Source organism: Chenopodium quinoa, unplaced genomic scaffold (genome assembly GCF_001683475.1).
Source record: "Chenopodium quinoa cultivar QQ74 unplaced genomic scaffold, ASM168347v1, whole genome shotgun sequence".
Classification (NCBI taxonomy): domain Eukaryota; kingdom Viridiplantae; phylum Streptophyta; class Magnoliopsida; order Caryophyllales; family Amaranthaceae; genus Chenopodium; species Chenopodium quinoa.
The window spans coordinates 2,798,104-2,819,527 of NW_018742681.1; the positions used below are offsets into that span (position 1 = coordinate 2,798,104).

The window sequence follows — 21,424 nt, forward strand, 5'->3', positions numbered from 1 at the left end:
AATAAATATTGTTTATCAATGGTATAAACATTGGATTTTCTCGTTTACCCCAACCATCTACCCAAAAAGTAATTCCATCCTCGCAATATTGAGTAGTGGCAAGAGTGGCATCAATGGAATCTTTTTTCTAAGGGGATGTTTAGAGTGGGGCTTGTCCAAATGTTTAGATTATCCCATTCTTGTGTCTCCGACACCTTTTATATACAAAAATACACTAGGAGCACCTTACACCCGGGTGTATATAATTTTTTTTTTTTTCTTTTCATTGTGCTACAGTTGCTTCTGAGTTGCCAATAAGGCAATAGTAGTACCTGTGAAAAATAGCGTACTCCCTGTGTCAATTGATATAATCCTATTACTCCGTAAAAGTTATCAGAAAATTTATTAGATGAAATTTACTACGAAGTATTATACTTCGGTGGCCCATAACCAGCTACGGTTTATCACAGCTCAACCACAAACATCTGACAAAGAACTCTAATCAAGATACAGAAAATGAGACTTTCAATTCAACATTGCAATAGATTCAAGACAATAAAATTTGAATTTGGCAATGGTATGAGTACAAAATAAAGACACCATATGAACACAAGACGACGCACTTCCAAGCAAAAGCCAATGCTCATTTTCCCAACTTTCTATTTTCATCCACAGTTGAAATACCTGCTAAGAATGTAATGGAGCACTAGTGTTCAATTGTTCAAATAATTCTGAAGAAACAATAATACTGCCCCAAAGAAATCTTTCTAACTAACCAATCACTTTCTAATTTCCATCATTAACCTCTCTGGATGACGCCATTCTCATACAAATATTCAACAAATTCATCGATAAGATATGGCCAAGCACCCTCAGCGTCATAATTTGATAATTGTGGATCTACTACCTGCAACACAAGTAAGAAGATAACCACGTTTATCAAAACTAAGTCTTCAGCAAAGGAAGCACCCAATAGAAAGGTTCTACTCTATGAACATCATGCAGGTCATGTAATGTAAGCAACACTGATTATATTGTAAATTCCACCAAACATGACTCCTAGTAAGACTCATAAACTGGACATCTGTTAGAGAAATCAGCTTGAACATAAAAGCCAGGTTCTATAACTACATCAGCTTGATAGACACACAGTAAAACAGGAGATGCAGATAGCACAACTTCAAAAATATGAACACCACAACAATTTACCAGAAAATTTGATCCAAGAAAATGCAGCGGCACAATCAAAGATAATCTCATCAAAATCAGAGGAAAAAATTGCAAAACAAAGGTTATATCTTACTCTTACAAACTCCAGCAGTTGAGCCCAGGTGTCTCTCGAAATTGCCTTGTTATGCCGGGCCTAGAATCAAAGACAGAATCAGACATAATGTACGCAATTGGAGTATATTCTTCAATTTATGAATAACTAGCACTGTGCTTTTTTTGGTCAGGAAAAATAGTCCAATAATTCAGAATTTAGCTCTACAATTCAACAACTAATAGAGATACCCATTGCAAGGTCAATAAAGCCTGACCAGCAAATTCAAACTCGGAGACATCATTTACACAAGTATCGAGATACTTCAGAGTGCAAACATAAATGTTTAGATCCTAAATAGCTTTCCCAGTTTCCTACTTCACAACCCTAGATTCAAAACAATTCTCAGAAGGTGAAGCACATACCCATCGCACTAGGCTATCAAGAAGTTTTGCTAGTAACTACACTCAGTCCACAAGGTTGACTTCAGAGACATTCATACAGAAAAGATAGTTGCAGGTCACTTACAGGACTATATTGATGTCAGAAGTAAAAAGCATTTCACCAGAAATAACTTGTACCGCATCATTAACATCAACATTCCTCCAATGAGTAAAAACTTAATTTCAATTAACCCTCGATCCAATATACAACAAGCCAATAAAGATTTGCTACATCACCATACATGTGAAATACAAGAAATCCAATGAGCCTATTTAATTTAGTGTATCGTAATCCAAAAACCATAAGAATGAGGAGTCTTTGACTCATAAGAGACAGACTATAAACGAGCATAGTTATACAACATACAGACATAATCAGAGAAATGTCAAGAATAAACAATTGAGAGCCTTACAAACTAAAAGGATCTTACAATTGAGATTCAGGAGCAGAAACTCTAGGTGATCAAGTCTAAACGCTACTGAACCAAATTAACATTGAATGGTAAAATGAACAAAGGAGTTTGCATATATCAATCTCTTCTTTCCACATAAATTACCTGCAAAAACTCACACCAGTGATCAATTAAAGGCCAATGTTTCTCAGCAAATAGTAGTTGCCACATCCCAATTGCTGTATCCAACGCCAGAGACTTTTGACCCTGAAATAGCAAAATATATGATGCTCAATTAATTAACATATTCAGAGCAACTTAGAGTATCAATTGCTTATAAGTCCAGCATCATAAGAAAGAAAGAAGAAAAATAAATAAACCTTGACGCCCTCAATTATCAAAATCAGCCAATAGAAATTAATATCATGGAGAAACTAACACTGAAGACATTTGTACTAAATTTTATTGATGCATCAGACTCCATAATTGACAAGTAACCATATTAAAAATATGTAACAAACTTATCACCTTTTCCTTAGCCCACCCAAACGCAAAGATGTATATATCACGAAACTTTTCTGCACAGTTGAAAATAAGGATAGATTAAAACAGCAGAAAAAGAAATGACTATCTTTGAAAATTGCAAATGTAGAAATAAAAATAAGTGACATGGAAACAAAACAGGAAAAACCAGCCACGTACGATCATCTTTCAGCTCAGAACGAATGTATGGTATTTTTTCCCTAAACTTCTCCAAAGAGTCAATTCTGCTGCAAAAAAAACGTGAGCTTTGATTAGGTTTGAGAAGAAGATGATAATCAAACCAAAAGAATAACCAATACTTGCCCTAGTGATTGCAATCCACCAATAAACTCCTGCTTTGAATATTCACACATCGTTGCAGCCTTCATATGCCAGGAGATGACCAACTGAAGCAACCGAACAACAAAGATAATGGTCAAAAAGTCATTTACAGGATTGTAGCTATACAATAATCTAAAATCAAACAAATGCCCCAATAAATGAGGGTGTTACCCATTACACTTCCACTAACAAGTACCTATGTTATTTTTTAATTTCAACATTTGGAGTTTCACACTTGCTCATGCACAACTTTTATTATTTAATATCTCTTTAAGTAAAATATAAAAAGTTGATATTTTGAAAATAAGAATCAAGCCGAATCTAACAAGATCCAACATGACTATATCTTTTCTTGGGTATAAATTACAAATGACGGTTAAATTAGTGTTTGAATTGTAAAAATCCAAATGTTATAATTGGTGGAGGTAACGCATAAATTAAAACTATGCCTTTAGCTTCATATTCACACAACCGCCCCATACACAATTTCAATGAGAATTTACCAAAATCCACCATTTAGCAGAGGTTTATTAAAATCACCACCTTTTAAGAGGAATCTTTAATTACAAAATCACCCCTATGTGAAAATTAAAGAAAATATGAATACATATGGTTCTGTGGCTGTAACATAGGAGTTATATGTGGATTTCATCAAACTTCTTAGTTTGGGGTAAATTAAAGAGCATGTAGAGGTGATTTTCTGTTAATATTTTACTAATAATTGCCAAATACAATATGGAATTTAGAGGTCATACAGTCACCTAATAAACCCTTGGGCATTTTGTGCTTACAACATATCAAAGTATACCTATGGCAACTACTACTGAGCTGACTCTCCAACTCCACAATGATCTTTCAAAAGGTTCACAAAAAAATCCTAGAGCACAATTGCACAAATTCCTATTGGGCATTAAGTGTTAAAAGTGGCAAAATTTGTCATAGCAAAGCAACACAAAGCATAATGAAACTTAGCGATATAGATTAAGTCCCCCAAAAAAAAGAATTTCAAATTTAATGTTTGTTGGTAGTAGATAGCTTGCCGGAGGCCATATTCCTCATCTTATTCTTCCTTTAGTAGCAATCAAAGCCATTGTGAGAGTATATGCAATAATTTCAAGTGTTTCTTAGTTTCTTTATTGTTAGGGTTGCAAGCCCAACAAGAGGAAAAAGGTTCGTTGAAACATGTGGATGGTAAGTTGAGTTTAAGGAAAGATTTATTAGGGAATAAACTAAACTTGCCAAATACCAACGAGATATGTTTTGAGAAAAGATGTGATGTATCTTTTGTTTATTTCTATCTTTTATGCTTTCCTAATTAAATGAGGTTTGTAATTAGGAAACTAGATAAAATTATAGGTATATAATCAATCTAGGATTATTTAGGCTTAGGGAGCAAGTAAAATATCCTAACTGATGTGGATTTCTAGCTTAGCCTATATAAGAGGGTTTAGGCTTACTAGAAAATTAATGATGTTTCAATGATGGTTTTATTGAGGGGAAAATTTATCAAGAGGGTGAAAATAATGATGGTTTATTGAGGAGGAAAATCATCAAGAGGGTTATTTTCTCATTTTGTAGAAACAAATATAACAAAATTTTGTTTGAGGAAGGGAAATCTAAATTTCCTCATAAACACGGTCTCTTTTATTAACGTGTTTTGCTATTTATTTTACATTGTATACGAGGGTGAGTTGGGAAATCGTTCCATTGCACACATCCGTTATAACATTTAAATAGTTGCATTCATTTTCAATAATTTTGTTAAAAATTCCATGTCAATCACTCGGGTTATAGATAGCAATTTAATATACGTGCTTGATCAGCTACATAAATATACCACAAACACTATTAATATGTCATCATTAGCCTGAATCCTAGAAATGTGCTTTTATTACTAATAACTACACTTACATCAAACCAAAACTCTGATAATTCAGTTTGTTAACCTAACCATACTAGCATATTTCACCTCCGAACTGAATTTTTTTTAATTTCGCTCATACCAAGTAGCCTAAACAGAAACTTAATCAAACCCCAGCATCAGTTACAATGAATTGCGCCAGATTGAAATAACAATCAAATTAAACATATGAATGGTGCCAAAAGTCAAAATGGGCAAGGTATTATGGGATGAAAGGATTATATGTTAACCAAGGTCAAGTTTCAAAAAAAAAAAAAAAAACCACCACACCCCCCCCCCCCCAACCACACACACACACACAAATAAATAATTAAATAAATAAAACTTCGTAATAAAATAAAGTAATAAATAAATAAATAGCTAGCTCACCCTTTACATATGTTGGACAATCATATTTGCCCAAGTGTCCAACTCAACTATTTTGTAAAAAAAATTATAATTTTGGCTTAAAATAAAGTGTTAAAATGTCCATATTACATATACATGCCAGACAACATGAATTCTTAAAGTGAGATGAAGAGTCAAAGTAACATAACCCTTGAAATGCAAATTAGCTCTTTACAGAACATGTTGAGTTAGCATAGTACATGTCAAAGTGTTGGGGATCCAAAAGGCATGACAACAAGAGAAATCAATCTGTTAACTCAATGTTACCGCGCTTCATTACAAAGAAATAGTAACGCATAATAATTAAATGCTTGTTTGGTTGCACCAACTCCTTATAGGCACTCAAAATACCTAGGAAATACAATAGAGCTATGTTGTTTGGTTAACCCAAAAAGTGCAAAATGGAGGAATTGTAATTTCTTTAGTACTAACCAAACAAACTAAAGCAATTTCCTAGGAATTATATTAGGGAAATAATTTCCCATAAATTGTAAATTACCATGAGAAGTTGGTTTTCATAGCAAACAAACAAGACCTAAATGTTGTTTACTTAAACTTTGTAAGAACAGTCTAGTCTTATACAAGTGGTTACAGGGTCGAATTTTATAATGGTTGCTTGTTTCAACTAGTTCAAGTCTTATGCTGTTTTTAGATTCAAAATTTATCATAAATACTATCACACAGAATGACAACTCTAAGCAACATAAAACAAATTGCCAACTTAAATTAACTCTCTTATAATCAAAAACAAAGGTAAAATTGACACAACAGCTTCTTCCCGTATATATAAGAGTATTTTTTAATGCATTTCCCCAAAGAAAGAAGAACACACTGAGTACAGATTTAAGAGGTTACCATGACAATATCTTGAGGATCGACCTGCAACAATATAAAGTTCAATGAATCATTTGAGTGTAAAAAATGGAATTTAAAAAAAAAAAAAAAAAAAAAGAAGAAGTACAGCAGATATATGCAGACTTAGGCTTACTTGAGAAGCCTCCTTAAGGTGAGAAAACAGTCAAGATTATAAGATCTATCAAGCTTCTTGAAGCAATAAATAAAGCAAACACATGGCACTTGTAATCGACATTCAAAATTTCAAAGGCCAAATTTCCTCCCTAGTTCGATCTGAGCTTCTCTCTCTAGTTCACAGCTTTCTCCCTTTAGGTTAGAGGTTCATCTCTCTACATCATTCAGACTTTCCCTCAAATTGACACAATCAAAGGCTACAGAGCTCTTGACTTCGACTACCAAATATCAATGCAATATTTTAGATTAACTTGACGCATGTGAAGATTCGCCCAGCAGAGTTCATGACTTAGACTACAAATGCAACAGTTTAGAGTTCGCAAGCCCCTTGAGAAGTTAGCCCGCAAATTTGCACAAGAGGACAAAAAATCAAGTCTCTGCCGAACACCAAAACCTCAAAATAACTCGGGTTCACCCTACCGTCAGTTCGGGGCAGTTCTTCAACCATTAGACTGAGGGTGGTTTTGCCAAATAAAGAATGTTCAGCTGAACTTTCACATGGTTCAACCGAACCTACCCTGAAGTTCGCCCAAAAAGCTACCCTTTTTTCAAACAAATTTCTAACATGATTACTTAATTTTTCGGGGTACTATTTGCACCTCATGAGCTCTCTTGTAATAAAGACATTTTTTCATTAGATTAATTTTGAGTACTTATAAATTAGAGAGAAATGCTTAATTAGGCTACTTTTGGATATTTATTTTCAATCTTTTGAAAATTTGAAGAAGCATTTCAGTAACTTTCTTTAACCTTTCTCTTACTTTTCTTTGATACTTGCTCTACTTCATCAATCTTATGCTTAATCTTCTATCTTTCTAGTTTAATATTAGGTTACTATCTTACTTAACTTGCTTGTTACTTAATGTCTTTTGCTCTTACTTAGAATTTTTTTAGATATGTCATCAAGTTAGCTTGATATTGCTAAGCTTGGAAAATTCATTGATATAGAACCTTGTATAAGCATGAATACTACTAAAGAATTTCTTATGTGTTGATTAGGGATATGCATAGTGAGTACTTCAGTATGGTAATGGATTAACTTGATGCATGTGGGATTTAGGGTTTTGCTTGCTAAACTTGATTATATGTGCTTGAATTTCCTTCCAATTATTAGCATTCAAATTGATCATTGAGTGTAGTTTGATTTCTTGGAGTAGTTTTGGACTATTGACTTAGGTTGAAATGAGATTGTGGCCTTGGTTGAGCTATTAACTAATTTAAGACTTTGAATTATCCCTAGTATATTTGGATAGAATGATAAATCTTGTTTAATGCTTAGGGAAGTTGCTCTGTTGGAGCTATATCGAGAGTCAAGGCAATGGTTAAGTAGTGCTTAAGTTTGTTTGCACCCATATGATCCATGCTTAATTAGGTTGACCTTGGCTTCCAATTTAAGCCCCTAGTATTTAATTTCTTGGTTTCCATCTGTCTTAGCTTTGGCCTTTGCCTATTAATCTAGTCTAGCTGTCTTAGGTTGATCAAACAACCTCTACCATAGTATTGAACTAGCAGTGTCATTCTTTTGCAGTCTTCGTGGATATCGACCCAACTTATTACTATATTCACTATATGAATTATTTAGATTTTTTTTATAAAGGATTAGGAGCAACACTAATTTCCCTCATCAATATTCAAATTTTGATCATAATTGTGCCTCTAATATAGTGAAGGTACTATCTTATCTCTATAACACTATTGACCACATCTATATTATGAATCTGTAATTTTAAGGGAAATAATTCTACAGTTTTCATATTGTTGATGTAGCTTAGTTTTTTTCATATTGTTGGGCAATTTTCCATCTCATTGTTCATGTGGTTTTTTTTACGGCTGAAAGATTCCGACCATCATTTCCAACTTGACTTTGACAGTAGTTGCTGGCAAATTGAGTGGGGAGTGGGATGTTGTTTGTAGCTGAGGTTGATAAATTGAGATACTTGTAGAATGTATTCAAAATGTAAATTTGATGTCCCTATAGATGTAACTTGATGCATTTGAGCATCTCACCCAAGCATGTCTCACTAGATCCCAACTTCAAACACACTAACCTTATCACTTCATCTCTCTTACATTATCCACTTCTTTCTTACACCCACTCACTCATCTTTTTCAAATTCTCCTAAAAAAAAAGTCAACCAGAGCAAAAAAGAGGGAGTCTATATAAGTTTTTGGTAAAGCATTGTTTTAACCTAGCTTTATGCAAAAATAAAGTGGTATTTGCAAATACTAAAAAAAATATATTATTCCTTTTATCCTAAACCACCCACTAATATATTGAGCATTAATTCTTAAAACAACTATATTGAATGCCAACCTCTAGCAGTTTTGCCTAACAATCACCAGCTAAAATAAAGGTTAACAATTTGTTTTGCTGAATAAAGCCAAAGACAATCCACTGAATAGAGAAATAACCCGTTAACTGTAAACAGACCTGAAGATCAGTGCAGAGGCTTGATATACCATCAGCCATAATCATGTCATAATCCGGATCTGCATTGCAAGTCAGGAAAAGTTACAAGGAAAAACATAACAGGTACATTGTACAAAAGACAGCCACGGACAGTAAAAAGCAATTCATCAATGAGTTGGCATGTAATGAAGATTGAAAGGGGTGTTAAAGCTTAAAAAAAATTAAAAATTAAATAAATGAAAAAAAACATAGGAACTGATGACAAGTGAAGAAATAGGACATAATATATTTAAAAAAGAAATCTATAAGCATGGCATGCCTCTATATCGGTTAAAAAGCTCCTCCAAATGCCTAGAATCAGTAAATGGCTTAATCTGAGGCTGACTGTAGTAAATATCAAGTGCTCCTTCTAGATGCCCGTCACCAGCCTTCAGTGCCTGATGAGCAACTTTCTCACTACATAACAAAGAATCATATATTATGTCAGTGTAGCAACTACCATTTTTACCAAACCTATTGAAGAGAATAGGGAAGGAAACACAACTAAGCATATCACATCACATTATTGAACAACTACTTCTGTCTATATAAGACAATATAATTTCCAATGATCTCTTCTGTAGATAACTGAAAACTAGCAAGAACAGTAAGCACCATAATATACTTTGTATTACATTATATTATATTATTATTATTACCCGAACACCTTAAGGTGCAGTGTAGATATACAAGAATCTTATTTCTAGCTTGTTCCTTGTCCCCTCTCTAGGCTCTGTTTACTAAATTACTGATGGGATTATAAGTTTTGTTTGATTTTTTATAGGTTTATTCATTACTAATAACAAGCAATTACTATGATCTGTATAAAAATTATTTTGCGATGGGCTCCTCTACATTAAGACCATTTTGACATTTCCAGACTTCAGTTCTCTGACCCTGCGTGCATTAGATAATAGGGCCACCAGGTCCACCACATGAGTGTTAGATCAATCTTGGTGTACACAGTATATGGGATCTAAGAACATAGAGCGTATTTTATATGTGGATATAAAAATAATTAATAAATACTTCCTCCGTTCTTTTTTACTTGACGCGCTTTGACTTATACACTATTCACCACCCCTCCTTTGACCGTTTTTTGTGAATTATATGCAAGTAAAAACATATTCATGTTGGATCTTGTTAGATTCGTCCCAATAAGTGCTATCATAATATATAACTTCTATAATTTTTACTTATGAGGAATTATAGTTATAGATTGTTAAGTTTCTGCATTGGCAAGTGTGATAAATGAAACAGATCAAGTAAAAAAGAACACATGAAGTAGTAAACTCATAAAAATTAACATTACTAGTATACTTCAGCCTTCCCTTTCATAAGAGCAAATGAGTCATTTTGACCTATCCATCCCCGTTGTGTTCCCCCCCCCCCCCCGCGGTATATTTCGTGGCCAATAGAAGCCAAATTAAAAAAAAATTAAAATAAAAAAAAATAAAAAAAAAACTATAAGCTTATTTTAACATTTTATACCCCCATCCCCACAAACGAACTTGGGTTTTGAAGATTTAGGATTACAACTCCCAATCTCGTAAAGCACCTACCCCCCCCCCCCCCACCTCTCACATCTCCAGTAGTTCAAGTTTTGAACCACATGAAACAAGACAAGACTGCTGCTAATTCTTCAGATTTTTTTGATACCCATATGAACATGTACCAGACTGATTCCTCACTTTTCCTTTTAAAATTGGAAAGCCAAAAGGAGCCAAAAACGAAAACACTTAATGACCCAGCCACACATACATCCACCCCCTCAATTCAATTTTAAAAATAGGAAGTTAATGAAGCAGAGAATAATTAAAGGGTAAGGCAGACATTTTTTCTTGAAACATGAAGGACTCTGAAAGTTAGAATTGCATGATCATTCATAATAATATCCAAAGCTTGATATTCTTGGGACCCTTAACATTAATGATTTTCAAACAAGGAGCACATAACTACATAAGAGTATAAGACAACTTATATACTTGCAAGCAACATATGTGCAATATGAGAACATTCAAAATACATCCTACTAAGCCCCCCAGCCCCAAAAGACCTAGATAAGAAAAGACATTAAAACTTCATTCTACTGCACTCTTTCGTGTTCTAGGATTTCTCAGTCAATTCCACAATCTAGTAAGGTAAAGGAAAGTCTCTTTCCTTTGTCTCTTCAAATAAGTTCAAGATTCAGAAGGATATTTAAGATACCTACCTCCTACAAATGAATTGAATGTTTACCATACTCCTAGAATAATGCATTTCAACTATGGCTTATTAATGAAGGATATAAAAACTGCTACAGAAGCCAAAAAAAAAAAAAAAAAAAAAAAAAAAAAAAAAAAAAATAGAAAAAAAGAAAAAAAAGGATTATGATACTAAGTTTTGGATAATGGACTCTTGTTAGATATAGGTGAGCAATAAGCATCATTATATATTTGTCCTCCTAAGTCAAAGCTTTAATTGCTACTCAATCTAATATCACAGACGCTGATGACCTATGCACAACACACTTCACAAAAAATAAAAATAAAAATAAAATTAATTTGAACTCAATTGCCGAGCTCCAGATTTTGCCAGCATATTTCCAACTATTCATATCATCTCCACGCAAGATGAAAGATCATCGCAATAATCCATATTTATTAATAATTTACATAGCATACATCCATGTTCAGCAGATTCTAATGGTGTGAGGTTTCCTTAATGCAAACTATAATTCACATCTAATTTGTAGCAAACTAGGCAGGATAAAGTAATTCCCAAAATAATGTAAGCACCCATTTTATCAAGGATTTATTTCAGAAACATTCTAATCAAAATTGCAAGCTTGAGAAGTTGAGAGTAAGGGAATTTTCAAATCTAAACTAAACAAGCTAATAGAGCCTTTTGTTCGAATGTGCAAGTAGCGCTGCTTACATGGAATTGCACATTTGAGTATTTGACCCCCCAAAATCCTATCTCGAGTGAGAGCTTAGTTAAAAGCATTGGTGGAGTAATCATTTACAGTTTCACAAAGAGAATTACACATATGTAAAAAGAAAAAACAAAAAGAAAAAAAAAAGGAGAATTACAAGATCAACAATTATTCTTGATAATATATTTAAACATTATAACTAAACAGACATTAAAACATCAATTCTCTCCTACAACATGTATTTGGAAAGGCGAATTTACAATAACCTATTACAAGCCATTACAAGTTAACCCAAAAAATGGCACGGGATCACACCCCACCCCACTACCCCTTCCCCCCCCCCCCCCCCCGAAATCAGAAAACCCAGCTCGGCTTCACAAGGTTTTGCCATCACCTAAACCCTAAATTATTCACTAACTTGTAAATCATCTGTAAAAAGCACATACGCTAAGCATACTGATGCTAACACTTAAACATTACCTAACACCGGTAATTGCCATAAACTGCTGGAGTTTCTCACGATGTCCTCTTCCTAGTTTGTTCTGCCAACCACAAAATTCCAGGTAATTTGTATCAGATGAAGCAATATTTCAATTAAAAAAAATAACATTTTTATCAAATCAATTAGCATAATCTAATAATACCCAACTAAAGAAAATATGGTAATCCCCTAAAATTGAAGCTACCCATTTCAAACGGTAATCCTCCAAAAAAAAATAAGTAATACCCATTTAACACAATACAAACCCAATTCATAATCTAATATATTTAGCTAACAAATTTACGAAAAATAAAAAAAATAAAAAAAAATTAGGAAAAAAGACTTCAAAAATCGAAACTTTAGTCTAGTTTTGCAACTTAGATCATCAACTAAAAATGGAATTTTTAAACTGGAAAAGATCTAGTTTAAGAAGAAGCACTGACCATGTTTGAGATGAATGAAAAAGCCCTAATTCTGGAAGATGAGTGCTATCTCAAGCAGGGAGAAGAGAAGTGGCAGAGTGAGAGAAGACGAAAGTGGGAGCTTGAAAAGCTATCTGACGTCTCTCAAACGCTCTTCTCTCTCTGCTAGGCTTGCTTGATTTTTATTTTAAGAACATTAGAGTAAAAGACTATGACACTTCTAATAACAAGCCTTTCAAGGGTAAGGTCATTTAAACGCGGAAGGCTGAGCGATATTCAACACTTGTTAATCAATCTCGTCCACATTATTTGTTTTTGTGCTTGTTTTGCAGTTTGCGCTTCAAATAAATAACTAAATTACTAAACAATGTGAAAGGAGAGGTTATGGGATTGTTTGGCAATCAACGGTTGACTATTGGTTGTTGGCTTGTTTGCTTGGTTTGTTTGATTGGCTGGAAATATTAGCTGTATAAATTGGCTTTTTAAGTTAGTTGTTTAAGTCGGCTGTTTACAAAAGTGTTTGGTAAAATTATTTATGATTGTTAGCTGTTTATTAGTGATAAAGTGGGACCAACAAACCAAAAGCCAATAGAAAAAGCTATTCCTATTAGCTTTTGGCTTTTGGCGGAAAAGCTAGCTTAAAAGCCAACAAAAAAGTCAACTACCAAACAAATTTTTTGGCTGTTTGACCAAACTACTAAACCAAAAGCCAAAAGATAGGCAAAAATCCAATAGCCAAACACCCCCTATACCCCATTTGATTTGATATAAAATGTTTTCATGGAAAATGATTTACCTTTTATACTCATATTCTTTTGTTTGGTTTGTGATGGGGTGGAAAACAATTTTTCTAAAGGTAGAAATCTAGGTCCTTAATGGTGAAAAATATTTACCTTTATAAAACAAAAGAAACCACTTTTCCTCGAGGCCTTCCAAATGGCTATCAGATATTTATTCGCACATGCATACCAGGGCAAACTCTTTCGCGCTGAGTTTTGAAGAAGAAAAAAATCAAAAGAAGTTAGGTGGATTGTCCGTTTCGAGGCTACAGTGTCCCATTAAGCTTTTATGATGCTTTTCCCATTTTTTTTTTTAACTATTGTACTTAGAAAGTGTTCCTTTTCTTATTGTTTTTTTAAGGCGTACTTTTGAAGACTGTGTTTCTAGGTTTCTTAATTTTTTTATTTTTATCTCTTTTCTTCATTACCGACTTTGAAGGAGAAGAAGGTTTCAGGCTTGTTTGAGTTGTGAACAAGAATGATCGAGCTTTCATGTTAGTTTATGAGCTTCTTTTAAGTCCATAGGGTACCTTGATTGGGGGTTTTACGAGTGAAATTGGAAATCTTTGTCTTCTTGTTTGCTTGGTACTATAATAGTAAATTTGGTTTAAAATATTAAATTGCTTAGGAATTTTAGGATGCAGGTGTGTTCGTTATGGTGCTTTGTGTATCTTAGGGTATGTGATGAAAATACTGGTTGTTTCTTCTTAGAATGTTGAATTCTTGTTGATTAGTTGTAGATTTGATGTATATGTGTATTGTTGTTGGTGTGTGGGAATTGGTTAAGTGGAAAGTTTATTAACAGCCCTTAAATTGAGGAATTTGGTTCGAATTAATTTGTTAAACCTAGATAAAAAGAATGGTAATTTATAAAAGTCCAAAAAAATATATTTTTAATAGTGCTTTCTATTAACTTGATGATTATTTACGATTGATGCAGACTTGTAGTAAAGGCTTTAAAGTAGATTAATTTATAATAAATCTTATAAAATAAATGGAGTATACATTAATTTAATCGAATTCATGTGTAGTTATCTAGTATGTTATGTTATGATTAATATTACAAAATTAATGGAATGGTAAATCAAAAGCATGTAATGGCAATGTTGAATTGTTTATATGGTGGAAAAATTTGTGTAGAATGGACTCACCGTGAGTCCGGACTTGAGAACGCAAAAAATGATCATCCAAATGTTGCTGCTTCTTCATCCTCAATCTTTAGGCCAATTCACGGTTCAAAAGCATCCATTTTCGCTGCTTCTTCATATATATATTCAATTGATTTTGTTTCATTTCAATCGATTTTACTGTAAAATCAGCATAATCGATAATTTCTTAATTTGACAATCATACATGGTTAATCTGCTATTAATCATTCAATGAATTTGGTTCTACTGGCTTTTCACTTCAATTGAATCAAGTTTTACCAAAATTAGTGATTCTAGGGTTTGTTCCAACAAATTTCTGGAAAATTGAAATTAATATAGGTATTGGAGTTGGCTGAAAATGCAGCAAGAGACAACAAGAAATCTCGAATAGTATCGCGTCATATTCAACTAGCAATGAGGAATGATGAAGAGTTGAGCAAGCAAACAATTGCAGAGATATTTTATCAATGATTTTTTTAGTACTGATTTTTAATTATAATTATTGTAAAATTTATATTATATAGTAATAAATGTTACGATAATTATTTCCTATTTTCAAATAATAAAAAAAAAAACATAAAAAAAAAAATTGATTTTGGAGAATTTCATAAGCTAGTTTTACTGAATGAGAATTTGCAACAAACTCATATTTAATTTTGAATGAACCTTATCTTGTGAATTTTCTAAAGCTATCAAAACCAAGGAAACGCAATTATATACACTCTTCTGATTATAAAGTTGTCGTGCATTATTAACTCTCAAAGAACTCATCCTTAAGTTGCTGATTCTTGCGCCATCATTAACCATAGCCTTTAGCTTCAATTGCTCCTTGTAAACTCATCACCACTACCAATATCTATCCTTCCTTCTTTAAATAATCTACAATACAAAATTCAGCCTACTAGTTGTACAATTAATTATATACTATGTTTATCATCAGACCACCATCACTCGATCTTGATAGTATCTGTCCTGTATCGTCAACGAACGCAATCACCATGATCCCTCTCCTTTGTTTTTATCCTTAAGTACAATTAAAGAGTGGATATTTATAATTTTCCATATCTTGCATCATCTTCATAACCTCTCTCTATTATGGATATTTTGAGAAACTCCATTATTATTTTCTTCTTCAAATCAATACACACAACAGATTATTTTTTAAAAGAACTTTGACTAGTATTATTTCTTTTCCTCAACACTAGTTTCCGATGACAGTGAATGTTACAGGAATGTTTTCTTTTTTTGTTTTTTGAGAAAAAAAAAAGAGGGAAATTTGTTTTTAAAAAATTCTCTTACAATACAAGAATTGATTTACGAAAGGAACTACCAAATACTATACTTTTATTAAATAAATTTTATTATTGTTTTACTATTTTATGAGCAAGTAATGGTCTACACTTTGGAATTTAATTAAGGCTACCATTAGACTAAGTTCGTGTCCCTATTTCTACTAAACATACGACAACACACTAAGTTAGTCTTATTTATTGATTTATTTGTAGACAGAAGCTACTAGGTGAACTCTCGTAGGTTATTTACTTTGAGGCTTGCGCAACTTAAAGTAATTTATAATGTCCATCATCTTTAGAATCCCGTTAGGAAATTATTTCGATCTATTGTGTGCCAACTATGTGTTTATATGTGATGAGTGTATTACCGTATGATATTATGGAATCATATTTTTGATACTTTTTATATTTTGTTTACTAGTATAAGTATTTTCGGGAATTTTGATTAATTGGTATCATATGAGTTTTTAGAAAAATTAAAATCTTGGAAATTAGATGATTGATTATATGTATTGGATGATCTACAAGGCCTATTGGACAGGAATAATAATAATGTCTCATAAAGTGACTTTGTCCTAATATAATGAAATTGGAGTATTGTTATTGGGTTTAATTGACCTTGTGAAATAGTTGTGAACAATGTGATGGGACAACTTAAATTTACTAAAACGTACATTGAAATTAAGAAGAGAAATAAAACCCGGAAGGGTGAAGAACAGGTTGCCCCACTAGTAGTTATGATTGCTACTAGTTGGTTTGAATAATTAAAGTATATTGCTGTTTAGTCTTCCTCCTAGCTAATCAAAGGGTATTAGTGAGGGGTGTGCATACTAGGGGCATTCTGTTTTATTTTCATGTCCATTAGGGGTTACGCGCGACCCTTTGTAAAGTAGGTGGTGACAAGGACTAATTCGGCTTACTGGCGTTCTCTTTCCCTTTCTAACATCCCTACCTTTTAAAAAGTATGAGAGAAATCTTATGAATAGTATGTGGACTTTTATACCTCTAAAAATGTTTGTTTACATATTTGCCCTAATCTATAAGTTTAATAAGCTTTTTTTTTTCTTACCAAGCTCTTTTTTTCCTTATTAATACATTTCCCTAATAAGTACTCCTAGGTAGTAATAAACCCGTCTTCCAAAAAAAAAATAAAAAAAAAAAATAAAATAAAATAGTAAAGTAGTATATCAAACATCTACATTTCTAGATTTTGATAACTTTTGTCACTTCCTCACTAAATTGAAATTAACTCTACTAACGTGTTGAAAAATATTGCACTGTATGTTATACAACATCTAACACATTCATTGTTTATATGCAAATAGTTATAATAAAATACAATGCAAATACATTAGGGCCAACTATAAAAACTCTTTTCAAAGACTAGCCATAGCGCGCGAGTCGGAATCCCTAGTTAAATAATAAATTGCTATGTGACAATTTGATAATGGTTTAATATTATAATGTCTATGATCTGTATTATGTACAAATTGTTTTCGAACTAAATTTTTTTATTTTACGCGATGGAGTTGGAATATTACTCCGTTTATCTAATTTTGGGAGTTTGTTTCTCTTTTCTTATTTATTTTGCTAGTTGGTAAGAGGGTACTCGGTTACGTGTGGGGAGACGTTAGAATAATCATGTAGCCATAACGTACAATTTACTTACTTTTGAGCTTATTTCTTTTTCTTGCAATTACTCTATTTTAAAATAATTTACAGTTTGGATGTAATGACTATTATACTTTTGCCACCACTGAAACCACTTAGCTTATTATTTTATTTTATTTTTATTTTGTTTTCTTTGCATTTATTTTCTAATGAAAATAAGTTTTGCAGTAAGACTCCCAAGGTTCGATGATTGAGTTTTGAAAGTTAGAAAGGTTACTCTTGTTATTTTAAAAGACTCGAATTTTGGGGGTGTTACATATTAGATTATTAATGTCATATATATTGGATTCACGGTGAGTCTGGTGTCACGCAAAAGTTTCTCTTATATGTTAAAGGAATCTTGCTTTAAATAATTTTAAGTTGGCTAATGCATTTTGTGTCATCCAAAGTTGGATGTGAAGCCAATATCTAATGAATTGTGATCTTAGTTATCCAAATCTGAATTACTAATGTTACTAAGTTTATCTTGAAGGAGATGACAAAGCGAAGTTCGCGTTTACATAGGAGAGGATGGGGGGGGGGAGGGTGAGTGATCCTTGTTCAATTTCTGTTTTGCCTTTTTGTATAGAGTATATATGTAGGTATTTTGTAAATAATTTGCGAGAGAGTGTTAAATGGAAACGACAAGGTTCCGTGAAGTTTGTGCTTGGGCATTCAAAACCCGGTGTTAGAAAGGTGAGATTGAAGTCTAGCAAGCATGGGCCTAAATTGAAGGAAGTGACGGAGGATGAAGGGTATGACAAGTCTTCTAATTCGCATTATGATAGTTATCATGATGGTGGCTCATATGAAGTTGATGAGTCATCCTTGTCCTCGACTTCTATTGATACAAAGGTGAAAATGTTGAAAATTAAGAAGAAGAAGCAGATTAAGAAATCACATAAGCATAGTAGGCAGATGATAAGTTTAAGGTGTTAGTTGTGTCAATCTAATTATTTGGAATTTTAAATTGATGGAAAATGTTTTGTGACTAGGAAAAAAATGATAGATGGTCAAAAGGTGAGGGTGTCAAGCGATATATTGAAGACACACCATGACAACAGCGGGAAAGTCTTTGTGTTTAAGTTATTTGCTTTTGCTTGTATAATGAGTTTTTATTAGCATGATATGTTATTAGTATGATATGAAAAATTAGGGATTTAGGGATATGTGTAATTAAAGATGTGCATCATTATGGTGATGAAATGTTTGTTTATTTTTTATCCTTCATGTGTATGGCAGTAACCAAACATTATCTATAGTGTAGAAGCATTTGGAGATATGGTTAAGCGATTTAACCCAACGAGGAGGGCCCTAGTTGAAAAGATGGGGTTTTTCGAATTGTTACACTTGAATATGAAAGTGATACCTCGATAGTTTTGTTATTGGCTCATGACGAGAGTGAAAGGGGATGGTACCATGGCTTTTGGTGACGGTACATTATTCCCAATGGTGCCAAAGCAAATCTAATATGTTTTTAGTATCCCCATTGGTGAGAAGGCTATGCAACAGAGCTAGACAAGGACAATGAAGATATGGTTGCAAGTGTTAGTCGGATTGGGAGTCTTTATGGTGTGAAGGAAAATTTGTTTTTTGGTGTTTGCACTTGAAAAATAGTTGTGCACTACAACCAATGGTTCAAATTTGGCTGCAACGCTACTTCCCTCTATCACAGTTGCTCATGAAGCAAGTGAGTATGATTGGCGAACATTCACTTATGATTCGATGTGTAGTACGACGGCGGCTTTTCAAAAAAGCTTGAAGGAAGGGGTATAGTGTAACACCTTAGAAATTCCTTCCTTTTAAAATACCTGTTTTTTCCTTATTAAAATAATAGTAAATTCTAAGATATAATCGCCACCGTGATGACGGCTAAGCTAATTATCAAAGACACACAGCGGAAGACTCGTTTTAAAATCCATTCAAAATAAAACTAACTTCAAAAGTCAAACCAAATGAAACTAAATTTAAACCAAAGTCAAACAAAATCAACCTACAACTTGGAATCATTGTAGACCCTTTCAAAACCCAAACCAAATAGTCAAAACATTTTGTTAGTCTCATAATCAAATAAATAATAATCAAGCAATTAAAACATATCATATTCTTATAGAAACTATGCAAGATTCACTCTTCACCCATGTCCCAACATGAATATGCTTCGTCACCTAAAAAGCTTCTCTTTAATTTTTCCCCATTACTCGCCATTAGAAATGGGTTGTTGTAAGGCGAAGATAAAGACAAGACCAAACAAGCATACATATACACAATCAGCAATGGTGAGTAGCGTAAACGAATCACACTAACATGCTTTCATCCTAGTATCACACAACTTACCTTTTTGCACCTGTTTACATGCATACAACATACAACTCAAACAATAGACATTTAAATTGCTTATTTATTTAATTACACATCAAACGGGTTTCCTACCAAATCCCTGCCCCAAAGGATTGGGGTAAATTACTCCGGGAGCTAATTAACCGGGTAGGCATAGATGTCATTTGTGAGTGCCGGACGTCCTACGCATAAAATAATAAAAGGAAAATACACCGTCATGTACTTTCAGTAGAAGGTATGGTTAAATATAAAACCCCATAACTCCCCCCATATGTCCATACTCGAGGTATATACGTTCCAAGAGTTTTGGAGCATAATCTCTTTCACTTTACGTTGATTACATATTTAGACTTGGTGATGACTCTCAATCCACAATAAAATCAATCAACATGAATTATTCAAGCACTCAAACATTCCAATTCAATTCTTGAATATTTAGTGATCTTATTTACTTTAATGTTAAACTATTTTCAAAACTACCTCGGTGTAGAGACACCTGAAGCGCATAAAGCACAACAAATCCTATCCCTTAGTGTTTAGAACACCTTAAGTGCACTTAGGCACCATAATACATTTTATTTCTGTGTACTAAGACACTTAATAGCTCACTTCCCATGCTTATACCATCAATAAAAATTATATGATGTTGGGTTTCGTAGCGTCCAACGCTACGCGAAAGAGAAACCCGCCCAAAACCCGCTCACTAATTAAAGCAACTAAATATTTAATCACATAATTAACAACATAAAGAGAGAAAGAGAAAATACATTCTTACCCTCGACGCGTGCTTTGCTCGATACACGAGCTCTTACTTCGAAGCTAGAGCCCCATAAGCGTGAAGGCCTCCAATGGCTCGTACCCTCGACCCGACCCGAACGATCTTCGTCTCGAGGGTTAGTCGAGACTAGACCAAATAAAACTAGAGTATTACGAAATTAGAGGTTTTCTCACCTTAAGGGAGATGCCTCATTGAGTTCAACTCAAGTGAATTCCCAAATGCCCAACCATTGGGTATTTATAGGGAAAATCAACTTGATTTCCTACTCTCCCACCAATGTGGGAGAATTTGCATTTCCATCATAAAATGACATGCAATCAATAATCAACAAGTGGCACAAGGAGGTTAGGTGAGAAGGTGAGGACCACCAAGAGAGGGGACCATCCCTCCTTACTCCCCAAGGCTATGACCAAGTATTGGTCCCCTCCAATATTCAAGATCAGCCATGCATAGCTGGCAGCCAGCCTGCCTTGGCTCCCAAGGCTACCCAGCTGGCGCCTGACACCTTGGCTGGGCTTGCTAGCTAGCCCGCATGCGCATGCACGCAGCCAGCAAGCCACGCATGCAATGCGGGCTGCTGCTGCAGTGTAGCCCATGCTAGGCGCTGCCTGGAAGCTGCTGCTTGTGCTAGGCGCTGCCGAGCTTACAAGCATGCCAAGCCTCGGCACATAGCATGCTATGATGCCCAACACGTGAGCATGCACTGCCATAGCGCAAATCACGCTTGCAACGCTAAGCAATGCTGTGATGCGTGGCTGTGTGCTAGAGGCTGTGATGCGAGAGGCTACTACGCTAGCACACATCGCCATAGCACAGCACGCATAGCGCACTGTTGCTGTGCTTGAGCAAGCGATGATGCGGCTGGGTGCATGGCTTAGCACACTAGCACGCTAGC

The 21,424-nt window shown here is 33.9% G+C and overlaps 1 protein-coding gene across 3 annotated transcripts; it reads right to left on the bottom strand.

The window, feature by feature from the left end:
* Positions 1–369: 369 nt before the first annotated feature.
* Positions 370–12,770, bottom strand: LOC110722420 (DCN1-like protein 1). 3 transcript variants are annotated; one of them, XM_021901686.1, is made up of 12 exons: positions 12,564–12,770; positions 12,120–12,181; positions 9,006–9,142; positions 8,708–8,766; positions 6,103–6,126; positions 2,922–3,004; positions 2,778–2,845; positions 2,604–2,653; positions 2,241–2,342; positions 1,283–1,342; positions 756–886; positions 370–663 (listed from the first exon to the last, which is right to left on the bottom strand). In XM_021901686.1, the coding sequence occupies exons 1-11, from the start codon at positions 12,564–12,566 to the stop codon at positions 779–781; spliced, it is 756 nt and encodes a 251-aa protein (XP_021757378.1). In that variant the 5' UTR covers positions 12,567–12,770; the 3' UTR covers positions 370–663; positions 756–778. The 3 variants fall into 3 exon arrangements, with proteins under 3 accessions (XP_021757378.1, XP_021757377.1, XP_021757379.1); XM_021901685.1 differs by having other exon boundaries at positions 370–886; positions 12,564–12,769; XM_021901687.1 differs by having other exon boundaries at positions 370–886; positions 2,778–2,842; positions 12,564–12,768.
* Positions 12,771–21,424: the final 8,654 nt, after the last annotated feature.